This window comes from Diorhabda sublineata, chromosome 7, assembly GCF_026230105.1.
Source record: "Diorhabda sublineata isolate icDioSubl1.1 chromosome 7, icDioSubl1.1, whole genome shotgun sequence".
Lineage (NCBI taxonomy): Eukaryota > Metazoa > Arthropoda > Insecta > Coleoptera > Chrysomelidae > Diorhabda > Diorhabda sublineata.
Window position 1 is genome coordinate 17,146,420 of NC_079480.1, and position 13,580 is coordinate 17,159,999.

General features: G+C 33.3%; 1 protein-coding gene across 1 annotated transcript in view; it reads right to left on the bottom strand.

Moving 5' to 3' along the window:
- The window catches only part of LOC130446599 (katanin p80 WD40 repeat-containing subunit B1), a 64,871-nt gene that overhangs the window by 23,694 nt on the left and 27,597 nt on the right, over positions 1-13,580 (bottom strand). Inside the window, exons 6-11 of the mRNA XM_056782961.1 lie at positions 11,572-11,634; positions 7,335-7,471; positions 4,747-4,927; positions 2,705-2,970; positions 797-1,038; positions 661-735 (exon numbers count right to left, since the gene is read on the bottom strand). Of these exons, the coding sequence (XP_056638939.1) occupies positions 661-735; positions 797-1,038; positions 2,705-2,970; positions 4,747-4,927; positions 7,335-7,471; positions 11,572-11,634 (964 nt within the window). The remainder of the gene's footprint in view (positions 1-660; positions 736-796; positions 1,039-2,704; positions 2,971-4,746; positions 4,928-7,334; positions 7,472-11,571; positions 11,635-13,580) is intronic.

The following is a 13,580-nucleotide window of genomic DNA, read 5'->3' on the forward strand; positions in this document are numbered from 1 at the left end:
CGAGCAGACGAAAATCTCCATGGTACAATTATGATGGTAAACCTCATGGCCATTGTTAAGTCACATGACATCGTCAAAGCCGAAGTAACCCAGCAAGCAAGACCGATAAACTCTCCCTCTTACACTACAGCTTATTTATAGGGCTTACATAATCGCACCTATATATTATTTAATAGATCACCTGGCAGGTATAAAGCACCACCAAAATGATCTGTCTATTCAGAAATCGTATTTTTTTTCAATAAATAATACCCTATTGAAATTTCAAGTTGCCTCAAATACATTTTTTTAATTTTTTGGCGAGTAACTTGTAACGTTAAGTCCCGATAAAATCATCTGGCTTATTTTTATTCTTATTCTTCTAACTTTAAACTACAACATATTGAAATATCATGTTGCCTCAAATATACTTTTAGATAAAAAAAAATATTTTCAAAAATTTAGTGGTTGACTTAACCCCGCTACTCACCAGCCAGGTCTGCACCACTACACCAATACTAACAATTACACTTTCTGACGCGCGTTTCGATAACCAAGTTATCATCTTCACAGACCCAAAGTAAACTGTGTGCATGTAAAAAATAATGTGTTGTACATCTTGTACAATCGTTTAAGTTATCATAAGTTTATCAATGTCGATTATTAAATGGTTGTACTCACGTTTCGTATTTCCTCTGTAGCAAATCCAAAATTTTCGGTAATACCAAAACACAGAGATCCAAGTTCCATAACGAGCTACGAAAAATATAATATGAAATCCAAATGTTATGAAATGTTTTAATTTCACTTTACTTACTATTTAGTATTAATAACACCTAAAACGTCTACCAAAACTGCTATATCGCCCATCGCTAATGCCGATTCTACAGCTGTCTTCATATCTCTACTCCTATATTGATTTAAGACCAATTTCAAACTTCTCAGCCTTGTATTTATAATATCCATTACGGGCTCATGGCTACGCATAATCACGCCTAAAACTTCAGCTTCCGACATATCTGGCATTTGTTGTTGGAAACCTAATGCATTGTAGTTTTTCTTGAACAAAAAAATATACATATATTATAAAAGTTATTAAGCAAATTTTGTCTTAATTTGCACCACGGGATTAATAAGGGTTCTAATGATGGATGAAAAAGTCTACTTGGAGGTATAAAAAATAGAAATACAGTTCAAGAAGTGGTAAGAAACAGGAGAAACCTTGACATCACAAGAGCATCTGATTATGTGTATGAACTACTAAAAAATATTTTAGGCTATTGAATCAAGTAGCACTCTGAAAGTCTGGCAACAAACCAATCATTTTTCAAGTAGAAATTTATCCAATTAAAAAATATATCCAGTTCAATCTAGAGAGGAACTATCTCAAACAGGAGATCATCATCCTGTCCAATAACCAAACAGCTATTCGAGCTTTAAGCTACAATATCATAAAATCCAAACTCGTTTGGGATTGCTTGAAAAAATTAATCAAGGCAGGTGAGAAAAATACAGGCACCCTGCAATGGATTCCGGGGTACAACGGAGTGAAGGGAAACTAAATAACTGATAGACGTGCTTAAGTAGGGGCAAGCAAACCCTGCATAGTACCTGAACCCTTCTTTTGTATCAGTTACAGAACAATAGGTAGATAGCAGCAAGCCCAATTATTGGGACAACCTACAGGGGCTTAGACAGGTAAAGACTCTCCTGGAAAAGTACAATCGGAGAAGATCTTGCATTCAGATTCTGTTGCACAGAGGACGAAACCTCTATCCACATCTTCTCAAAGTGCGAGGCACTACGTAACTCTAAAGAAATACAAAAACATTTAAAAGAAGTCTTAGAAGATGCAGAAGAATGTTGTAAGACAACGAAAATTGTGAACAGAAACATAAAAAAAACACACGAAAATTGTGAACAGAAACATAAAAAAAACACACTGGTGGACAGAAAAAATAAAAAAGGCAGTCAAATACAAAAAGGGGGACATAGAAGGTCATAACAAATACATTCTAGGAAAAACAAAGGTGACGAAATGATTGAGGAAGAAAAGAAAATACGTGGAAAGACTTTGGGCTGAAACATCATACAGAGGCAATCCAAAGCTTTGTTATGACATGATAAGGAAGCAGTGGAGAAAGAAAAATATAACCCTGAATAATATAACAGACAAAAGATGCATAGTAATCACGAAGGTAGACCAAGTTATGGAAATGTGGCAAAAATACTCCTGAATAGTCAAGACGAGACTGAGCAAAAAGGAGACTGACAAAAGATAATAAATCTGGAAAAGAAAATCACATTAGAAGATATGAAAACAGCAGGAAGTGAAGCCCAAAAATGTAAGACACCAGCTTGCCTTGCTGGAGGAGTTCGCAGATCCAATAGAATCAACAGCAGAAAATGTGAAACGATTTGATTAAACTTTGAAAAAAAAAATAATGGAAAGAATTTGTAGAAAAATATATTAATATGAATAAATGAATAAAAGGTGGAGAAAAAGAAAACAAACTCAATGCAAAAATATTTATATGACAAAACAACTATTTAATTGAAAAAAGTTGTACTGGCTGGGCACCACTTAAGGCAAATAAAAGAAAAAAGAGATGATACCTAGATGAAAACATTACAAAAAATAATGGCCAGAAAAATGGGATAATAATTCTTAATGGTAAAGTAGAAATATTTTCATGATGTTATATTCAAATTATTATATATTTACCGGTAAGAATTCGTCTAAATCCAATCCGACCGGTCTATCTAGCGACACGGGTATAAACATGTCTCGATCCTCAACGACACGCTCTTCATAATTTGCACTTACTGAACTGACGTATATGTCAACTTGAGGTAAAGTCGTGGATTTTACGACCGCACTCCTGGCACTATTGACATTAGGTATTTTTGAAACATTAGGAACACTGGTTGAATTACGACTAGGTTTTGAGAAGGAGTTCTTCCGAAACGACGTTCTCGATGATTGTGAACCTAAAAAATAAATTATGTTCAAAAGCTTTGACAAAATTTAAATGAACAATTAATTAAATTTTATGTAAAATACAGTGATAAAACCTAATTATTAATCCAAAACATGAATGTTATTATAGAATAATATGAATATTTTCTAAAATTTTCATAACTGTACTTGTGCTAATACAAGTTTTCGCGCTTTTATTGATTTTTTATAACAGAAGCTGTACATAACAATAAAAAAATTTTGTTGGTAGTTTAAACATTTCAGTAGGTCCGCCATATAGTTTGGTGGCCCTGTTCGGGAAAGCGAAAGTAAATGCGCGACTGGACAGAGTCCAACGTCTTGCATGCCTCAGTATCACAGGATTCATGCGTACGACCCCAACTATGGCCCTTGAGGTCTTACTAGACCTTCCACCCCTAGATTTTGTGATACAATTAAAAGCCATAAACCAACTGCGGACTGGATCAATTGACCATGCAACAATTAGGACGCAGGCCATAGGTGAATATGCCCAATCATTTCGATGGTCAGCGACCAAATGACGCCTTCGACCGTTGATAATAAGGGTTTGGAGGTACAAATCACTGATCGTGAGCAGTGGAATGGTGATTCCAAGCCCTATATTGAATAATGGAGCCACCTAGTGGACAGACAGTTCTAGGAGGAATGGCTTGGCCGACGCAGGTTTCTGCGGGGTCACACCAAAGTAGACCCATCTTTTTCACTTGGGGAACGCTTCAAAATCTGGTAAGTGATAGCTGCAAGATCCAGCTCGGGCAACAAAGGTAACGACGAAGCGGACTCATTCGCTAGACTGGGATCGGCGAACCCTTCAATGGACCCAGAACCCATTCTTTGTGTGGCCAAAAGCGCTGCCATCACGTCTTCTCGCAAGGCGGGCTCGACAGAGATGGATAGAGACGCCTGGCATGATACAAGCGAAGACTCATATAGATGGACACCGTTCGTGTCTCACCAAACAACTGCTCCAGCTAGATAGGCGCGAAATCAGACTAGTGACCGAACTTCTAACCAGACACTGCCATCTAAGATATTATCTTCACACCATGGGCACCACAGATGATCCGGAGTGCCGCTGGCGCATGAGGGTCGAAACTACAGACCACGTTATCAAGCGCGGAGCAAACCCCTCAACCTGCCTTACGACTTCACAGTCTGATCGGCTTCTCAAAGGACATCGGGCTTGGATAACGTCAAGTGGGGCACGGTGGGCCTATCTGAAGTACTCTATTGTTTGTCAACAAGTCAGAAGGAAATATGTCAAATATGGGTACATTGAAGGTATTTATTTTGGTAAATTCATGTTCCATGGTTACTGTTTATTGTAGGGGAAGCGAGGGGGGTTATTTTCAATAAAAAAGGAAAATAATTAGACAAAAGCATTTTACCTCGTGTAAGCGTAGTTTTCTTTTTATAAATCTTTCTATAAATTCTGAAAAGTAGAGAAAACGATAACAATGTCTGTATATAATCGGATGTCGGATGAACTGCAGGAAGCGCCAAATTTTATTTATGCTCTGGCGACTATTTACACTTTTATACAACGCAGGTTGTTGTAATTTTCAAAAATAAACTATATATTTTTTTCAACTTGACATACTTCAATTCCTCTACAAATGTTACATTTATACCATACCCTTTGTCTACACCAGCGACGTTTTGGAAGATTTTTGAACTGTTATTTAACAGCTGGATATTTTCTCCCATAAGAGATACTCCTTCTTTACACCCCAGAAAACAGGGTATTTAAATTTAATTAAACTTACCCTTATTTATATTTGCATCTGATACACTATGTTTTATATTAGTGCTTGTCTTGGGTGGTTTTTCTGGTACATCTTTACAGCTACTTTGCCTTTGTAAGACGAATTTAGCTGCTTGCTTCGTTTTGTTGATATTTGGCAATATGTTTTCTCTATTATCTTTCTGCTTCCTATTTTCATAAACCTGCAACGGAATTATAACACAAGTTAGCACGAAATTTATGGTTTTCGTTTTTTTTAAGTCAATATAAACTAGTTGTCCTCCCGATAGTTCGTGTGATACAGAAATAAAAATACGGTTTTGATAATCATAGTTTTAAGAAAATATATAGATAAAATATAGTAATAATTATAACTACAATCTGTAATTGTTACATATTTAAATTTTTGTTTCATTGATGTAACACCCTCTAGCTTTTATTATTTCGTTACACAATTATGGTATTCTCTGTAACAATTTTTACAAATAATTTAATTCCTTTAGTTTTTCAGGATATTCGAAAGATGTGAAGTGGAAACCGATTAGGTGGTAGCCAGAACGTACTACAATATTTTATTTATGCATGGAACTTGGTCTAAGCTAACTAGATATCGATACATCCTTGTAGTATCAGTTAAATTTTCGATCCATTTTGATTTTATTCCTTTTGAGATAAATTTCTGGATAACTATAGGAACGAAAGCCAAAATAACAAAAAAAATTTAAAAATCAATGATTAAACATGCGAGATATGTCAAAAAGAAATGAATTTTGTCAACCCTGTTAAACATAGTAATTATATTGGATAATGAGAAAAATGGAGAATGTCGGAAATAAACTGGAATTTATTTGAAAAACTGGAGAAACTTGAATTCTCTGATGATATATGTCTATTAACAAAGATCTGTGGCAGCTACATCCATTCCACATTATGGACTTTCTAAAGAGAGTGGGATTAGCAGATCAGTTGTAAACACTGGAATCCACAGTATTGCAGCAAGAAAGGGGGACACAATAGATCCCTTGGGTCGCATATATGACACCTCAATATCCACATACATACCTACAAAAACAAATAGATACTACGGAAACCAGTAACAAACATAATCAGACAAGCATTAAATTATAATACAACAGGCAAAAGAAAAAGACGCAGACCTCTACGAACATGGAGCAAAGCTATTGAGAAGTAACTGCAGCAAATACATTCAATATTAAAGAGGCTACGGAAATAGCCAAAAAGAGATGGAAATGGAAAGCCCTCGTCAACAGAAATGGACGGAACCCACAAAACGACCTTATGTGGATAATAAATTTTGATGGAACTTTATGGCAAGCTACCCCTCTTTTCAAATGTATTGAAAAAAATACAATCTCTTTTTTGTGTTTGGCACATTTTTTGAAAATATAGACAAATATTAATCAACAGCCATACTTTGACAAAATAATTTATTTGTTAGTTAGTTATTTGTTATTTTCAATATAAATGTGAATTCACAGAATATGAGGTATTGGAGTTGCCCAAATTCTCACATTTTTGAATTGTGAATTTTTGGGTAGGCATCCCGGGAAACGATATTGTTGGATCTGTTTTCTCTAATACCAATTTAACTGCTGAGGTCTTGATGAATTCTGTGATTTGAAAATAATAATCCAATAGGAGTGAGACAGTATTTGGATTAGATGATGAAGTTCAAAGTATTATCGAGTTCGATTTTTATTAGCCACAGTATCTTAAATTGAAGATTTAGGCTACTGAACCTGATAATATCGTTACGATCTCGTCCACGACTTGGACCGCGAAGCCGGTTCTGTCTTTCATAAGGCATTAAATACTTGTTTTCATTACAATGGCGAGTTGTTTATATTACTTTTTTAGAACTACTTTCTAGGAAGGTCTTTTTATTTATGCGTCTTTGTTCATTTTCTAAAATTTTTCAATAATTCGTTTTGGGTACAAAAACTACTTTGTCAAGTTTCTACAGTTTAGTTTATAATTAAAATAGTGAACGTAACGAAATAGAAAATTTAAATAAAGTAGAAAATATTAAATCATATAAGTAGTGATAGGTTAATTACTGTATAAGTTAGTTAAGATTAGTGTAAGCGTTTTAATAAATTAAGTAAGTAAAAGATGGTGTGTATAAATTTACCTCACCGCGGAGTAACAGAAAATTAGGAAATAAGAAAAACATTGAAATATTGATGGTTTAGAACGTCTTGTTACAGAATGTATGATTATATTATATATTTAGAAAATATAACAAGGGATTGAAAATCAGATATTTTACTGGAAGTAAATGGTGTTTCTTTCAAGCAATTTTTGAAGTAAATCCTTCAATCTGTAATTACTATTCAAATTCTATTCAATATAAATAAACAAAAGATTAGTAAAATTAATAGATTGTTTCGATACATTTGAAAAGAGGTGTAGCTTAGAACTTTTCAAATTCCACTAATTTATATATAATAGGACACGGGGGACTTTTTAATGGCACTATATATTAATAAAAAGTAACTCAATACAACATAGTGATTACTAGCAACAAATTCGAAGGAAACAATCCTATTCATAGTAAGAAATTAAATTTTATGTAAATGAAATACTCACCTGATCTAAATTTGACTTGGATCTAGAGTAATGATTGACAGTTAGTTGCATGTTAGAATTTTTATAATTGTTGATATCATTATCTAATGAGAGAGCTTCTAAACTTTCTGTTATAATGTTTCCCAAAATTTGTGGTTCTGAAAAAAAAACATTCAATTAATTTGAAATTAAAAAAAATATATATGAAGTGTTAAAAATAACACTGGCAATGTGTGTACTGGTCTGCGCTGGACCATTAGACTCTAGACTCCGAAGTACATTCAAACGCCCATGAAGAACAGTTAAAAGCCATAATAGTTGAAGATTGCTACCAAAAATGAGAATAACCATTTCGTAGATGTATAGCTTCCCAAGAGGACTACTTTGAAGGTAATAACATTGTTGTTCGAATAAATAAAAGCTGTGGTAAATGAAAAATCAGTCTCATTACTTTTCTCACACAACTTTATTGATCCTGTCATTTATCAGAGACTAGCTGACCGGCGCAACTTCATCTGTGTTACTTAAGATGTGTCCTAGTCGATTATCAAGACAGGGTAGTTGTGAATGTTGGTGTAGCATAGCGGTAGTAAACTGTGTATTCAATATGAATATCACCAACGTCTCGATATTCTAGCTTTGGTCTAAATTACCAAGAGATAAATAGCTAAATTTTGTTAAGGAATTTACTTTTTAATATCTACAATTTTTAGAAGTTCCTTTTTATGTGCCACTATTTTAACAATTACCACACAGAATAAAATTATAATAAAATCCTATGAGTGTTCCAAAGCAATATAAAAGTCTAAAGAACAATTTTAATTTTCTATGTTACAATATAAAAAGTATGTTTTTATTTGTACAAAAATCAAAATAAATAATATTTTATAAGCTTATTGACTGGCACAGAACTCAGTATCTCCAAATTCATCAATGTCACTATAAGGTTTTTTCTAGTGGGACCTCAATATTTCATTTAAGATATATAGGAAGTGATATTTCTCTTTGTGGTTTCAGTAATGGTTGTATTGAAGAATTCTAATGTCCCTCAAGTCAATCCTGATAGTTCTTGCTATGCTGGATGGAAAGTATCATTTGATACATACCAAGGGGAATTCAACATCGCACGAAGTATTTTGGATTGGAACCTCTGGAAGATAGCAATATTTGATTTACTGACACAATCCCATTGCCACAAGTCCATATGGGTTTTATCACAGACTTATAAATAAAATTGTCTATAGTTAATTTTTTCCTCTTTTTGACAATATGATCTTTCCAGTTTTGCTTTGGATCCAAGTGTATTCCAAGATAACGGACTGAATGTGTTTCTGGTATTTCAAAATTATTTATAATGACTGATAGACATTAAGGTTCTTTCTCAAACTGAATATGTTATTTGTACAGATTTATTCTCATTTATTTTTATTTTCCACTTCCTCGGTTAATCGTCTAAGAAAATTAAGTCCTGTTGGTGGTAAGCTGTCTCAGTTCCTGAATCTTCGTGACTGGATAGAATGATTATCATCCGAAAATGTTCTCGTTTACAGTATTTTCTGTCTGACATTGGTGGATTTAAAGATTTGCCCCCTGTACTCCATTCATCTTTTGCCGCCCCTATTGACCTCTAAAATTAGCTCACATTTATTCAATATTCTATAAAATTTCAACTTGATAATTTGAGAACTAATGTTTCATATGAGATCCTTGATTATTTTGACGTAAAGATCAAAAGAAATTATTTTAAGCAATGAAAATTTCAGTCATGAGCTAATTTTAAAGTAAGGGAGATATGTCTTAAAACTATTCAATATTTATTTAATATTGTTACGAACGTGTCTCCGCCCTGGATCCGGTGCTGCCTAGATGTATTGGAGAATTCTAAAAGTCGGCAAAGACGCGCGGCGTAGTAGTGTATGTATTTTTATTTGAATTTTTTAAATCGAAATAAAAAACTGTGTAACACAACTTGTCGCCCTAGGCTTCAGTTTATTCAGCTTGCTGTCTGATGTATATAGTAAATATAATAATGGCCCCGGAATGCTGCCCTGGGACATCACAGACTTCACCAGGAATGTGCCTGAAGCTTCACCATTAATTCCGGTTCTGAACTGTCGGCTTTATTAATTGAAGGTAATGTTTTGTTTTGAAAAGAAAAACTGATGTGCAACATTTTTTCTTCGAGGGATCTGTTGATCTGTGGAGTGTGAATAGTGGAAACCAAATTGGTATTGCGAAATTACATTTGAAATGGGACTCATTCTGTATATCAGGGTTTTTCTAAGAATTTTCGATATAATCGACCAAATACTAATGGGTCGGTAAAAAATTACATGATTTGGGGTTTTACCTGGCTTGGGCACTGCTATATTGTCAGGTACTTTTAGTTGTTTAGGTCATGACTGAAGAGTAAATACACCATTAAATGAGTAGTTTATCATTATGAGAGTTCTTTCAGCATTTTTGCGCTTACTTTATTAGGTTCTGGCTATTTTTTGTCATTTAAACAGGTTATTTCTTCTTTAATTTGCTTAGAAGTGATCGGATCTGTCAATTCTATAGCGAGTTAGGTATTCCATTATTTCTTGGTGATCATTAGGTGTAAAAACTTTATCAAGGTGTTCTGGAAGTAAACCAGCCTTCTCTTTATTGCTCTACGGGAAGGGTCCTGGAGTGAGCGATTGTTTTCAAAAGGGGGGTTTACTTTTAGTGGTTTATTTGTAGCTGTAATTGAATGCCATACAGAATTGTTAAATCGGTTGAAAAATGTAACACAGTCGTGGAATGAAACAGTTTGAAATTGTGATATTTTTCTTCTCAGTATATTGGTTGATCATTTGCATTCTATTTTGACAACTGGACTGTGAATTTGTTGCTATTTCCTTCTTTAGTTGTACGTTTGTCTTTTATCAATTGTTTAATTTCAATAAGTATATTTAGAGTAGCTTGCTGTAATGTTAGAATTAGTTTTTTTATGCCTTTTTCAAGTTCATTCGTAGTTTTTAGGCATTAGAATTTATATTTTTTGTGTACACAAGCACAAGCGGACTTGTTTTATAACAAGGTTCCCATTCTTTCCCACCTCTTTCGATAGCCAAGTTATCGTCTTCAGAGACATAGTTTACCTTCAGTCTTTGGTAAGGTAATCGAGAGAAAAATACTGAGAACTATACTCATACTACATATTATACGAGATGCAGAGAGAAGATTGAAGAAAAATAAAGAAATAGAAGAGCTGGGAGGAGAAAATTTACTACGATATGTGAAAGCACAAAGACTAAATTGGGCAGGACACTTCATGAGAACAAAAACTACAGAAATAGTGAGGAAGATAACACAATGGATACCTCTATGGTCAAGGGACAGGAGCAAACCAAGGAATACCTGGAAAAGAAGATACTAGAATCCTAGAAATAGTAGACTGGAAAGTCAAATGCGAAAAACAGAAAAGAATAGAGAACGCTGATAAAGGAAGACCGGACCAAGAAAAAACTATAGCAAAAGAACATCTCAATAAAAGGATATGTAGGAGCTCAAAGCACTAGCCATAATTTAAAAAATTAAATGGCATGATGATGAAGGGGTTGGTCAGATTCTATAACTTGAGAATATATATTTCGCGAATATTTTACTTTGGACTGATGAAATCTAATTACTAATCCAAAACTTACTATATATTATCTAACGTAATTCACATATCGAAAATTGATTTTGAAGCAAGGAAAAAGTAAATAGACCTAATTATATTCAACGAATCAAGCATCTCATCAAGTGCGCCTCGAAAGTCAAAATCTCTTGATCAATATCACAAGGAATACAAATATTTCAGAAATTCTCTGAAGTCTCTAGCTTTTTTAGAACGAAATTTGAACTTGTGTATTTATTCTGAATTAGATTTTCAATTGAAAAAATTTTTTAACAGGTGAATAGCTCTAGAATTTTTAAATGGCATCTCAAAACAATTTACAATATACATTTTCATGATTATGTCACGTTTATTTTGAGAAAACTCTATAGAGATCAGTTTTGCAAAGCTTTATATGTATGCCTAGTATTTGTGGGTATAATTAGGATTTTTGAATCAATATCTGACTAATATTGATTCCTTATTAGAATCGAACATTGAATAAAATTTCTTATTAGAAAATTTGATCAATACATAATATTTTTTTAATTCTCAACCTAAAGATAACAGTTTCAGGCAGCCAATCCTGTATGAAACAGAAAAATAAGTTATCCAGGTCTTTCCATAACTTACCCAGAGTTTCGTCTTTTTCCGGTTCCTGGAAGGGTTCTGGTTCGGGAGGCGGTGTCCTTTGTACTGGAATACAAAGTTAATTTAGATTCAATGCGAAATTTAGCTTTAAAAGCAACGATTTTTTCAAGAAACTTATCAGAGTCATTAGAATACATGATTTCTGAATTTGGTACAATAGATCATCAATATCTTACTATATATTTTTCGATGTCAAAAAGCAGAACACGAGTTTTCAGAATTTCCCCTAGCAAACGACAAAGGACACTATAATTTGTATAGATACGTCACTGGAAGCATAATACTTTCAAATAGTAGATACTGTGCCATCAGATTTTGTTTAAGACTTTAGCATATTTCAGCAGAAACTTTTCCTAAATTTTAGCAGGCCCGAGGAGGAAATGTTTTGTTGAAAAACCCAGATGCTTCAGTGGTTCAATGTGTTTTCAAAAAGACGAGAGCTAATGGAAAATGAACGACGTAGGGGAAGGCGCTCAACTGTAACAACTGATGAAAATGTCAACTTGTTTATTTAGATCGTCAATTGACAAACAGAATGATTGAGTAGCATCTGAATTTCAGTCACATCAGATTTTGATTAATAGCCCAGTCGATGGAGGCAATTTTTCATCAAAAGAATAAGGTTAAAGCACTTCAAAGTGTACTAATTGATTTAAGAAAAACTTCAGAGGTCTATCGATTTCCCAAAGTAAAAAAAATGGAGAACCATTTTGATTTTCAGAATTTCCCATTATTGCAGTCTGTGATGAAGATATAAGAAAAAAAAATACCACGTTGTAGGGTAAGGTTTTTTCGATAGAAAGGTTCCTTCCACTTTTTTTAAAGCTATAGTTTTCTCGGGAAAAATTCTTAAAATTATCAAGTCGTTTTTCTAAGCCAATCAAGCTTATAAATATCTCATATATAGATGCCAAACATCTGAAAATTTTGAAAAATTTCTAATTTTCCGCAAAATTTTTAAATAAGTTTTTTTAATTGATTGTAAGCAATATGAAAAAAATCAATACATATTGAAATTTCCTCTTATTATATGATATTTTATTGAAAATATAGAAAAATCATCTAGAATCTACATCTTCATCAATGTCAATATCGGAATCTGATATTTCATTCTCAGATTCATATTCAATTGACTCATTTGAGAGTTGGGGAAAATTTTTTCAATTATCATGGTCACAAGTTATACAACCCGAGAAACATAGCAGCTGCCGCGCCGGATGCCCTAATTCTATACTAACTTTCTAGAATTTTTTCCTAACAAAACTCTAGCTTTTACACAAAACTGTAGAAGACCTTTTTTATCGAGAAAAACTTACCCTACAACGTAGTATTTTTTATTTTCTTCTATCTAATGATTATCGATTTTTTTTTACTTTGAGAAGTCAATAGAACTCTGAAGTTTTTGTTAAATCAATAAGCCTACTTTTAAGTACTTGTAAAAAATAGCCTTTTTGCTTATAACTTGTACATCTGGCCTCCAGCATATGGGTTGTAATAACATGGAGATGAGGAAGATCCGCACAATTTCAATAAACGACATGATAGCCAATAAAAACGTTTCTGTGGCTCTTGAATCTTCTAACTCACCTGACGTGAGTCCTACTGACTTTCCTTTTCCTTAAATTGAACACTCATCCAAGAAGATAGGAGATTAGAGAAAAATAGAAAGAAATCATGTAATAGCCAGATGAAAACTTAGTCTATCAATCTTCTAAGGTGAAAATTACAACGGCAAATTGCGAATGTTTTAACATATAAATGACTTATGTTTTATGCAAGAAGACTTTTGGATTCTCTCTTTTTAAAATTGTTTTGTTTTAATAGTTTTTGTATTTGCATAACCAAACTGATGTTTTTTTTTCTTTTTCACGTTTTGTTGAATCTGTGGTATTTTTTATGACTCTTTATTCTTTATTCCAGGTATTGGCTTGTGTGGCCAATATTTGTAGCTTCACAAGGAATTTCATAACCATCTCTTTCATGATAGAAAT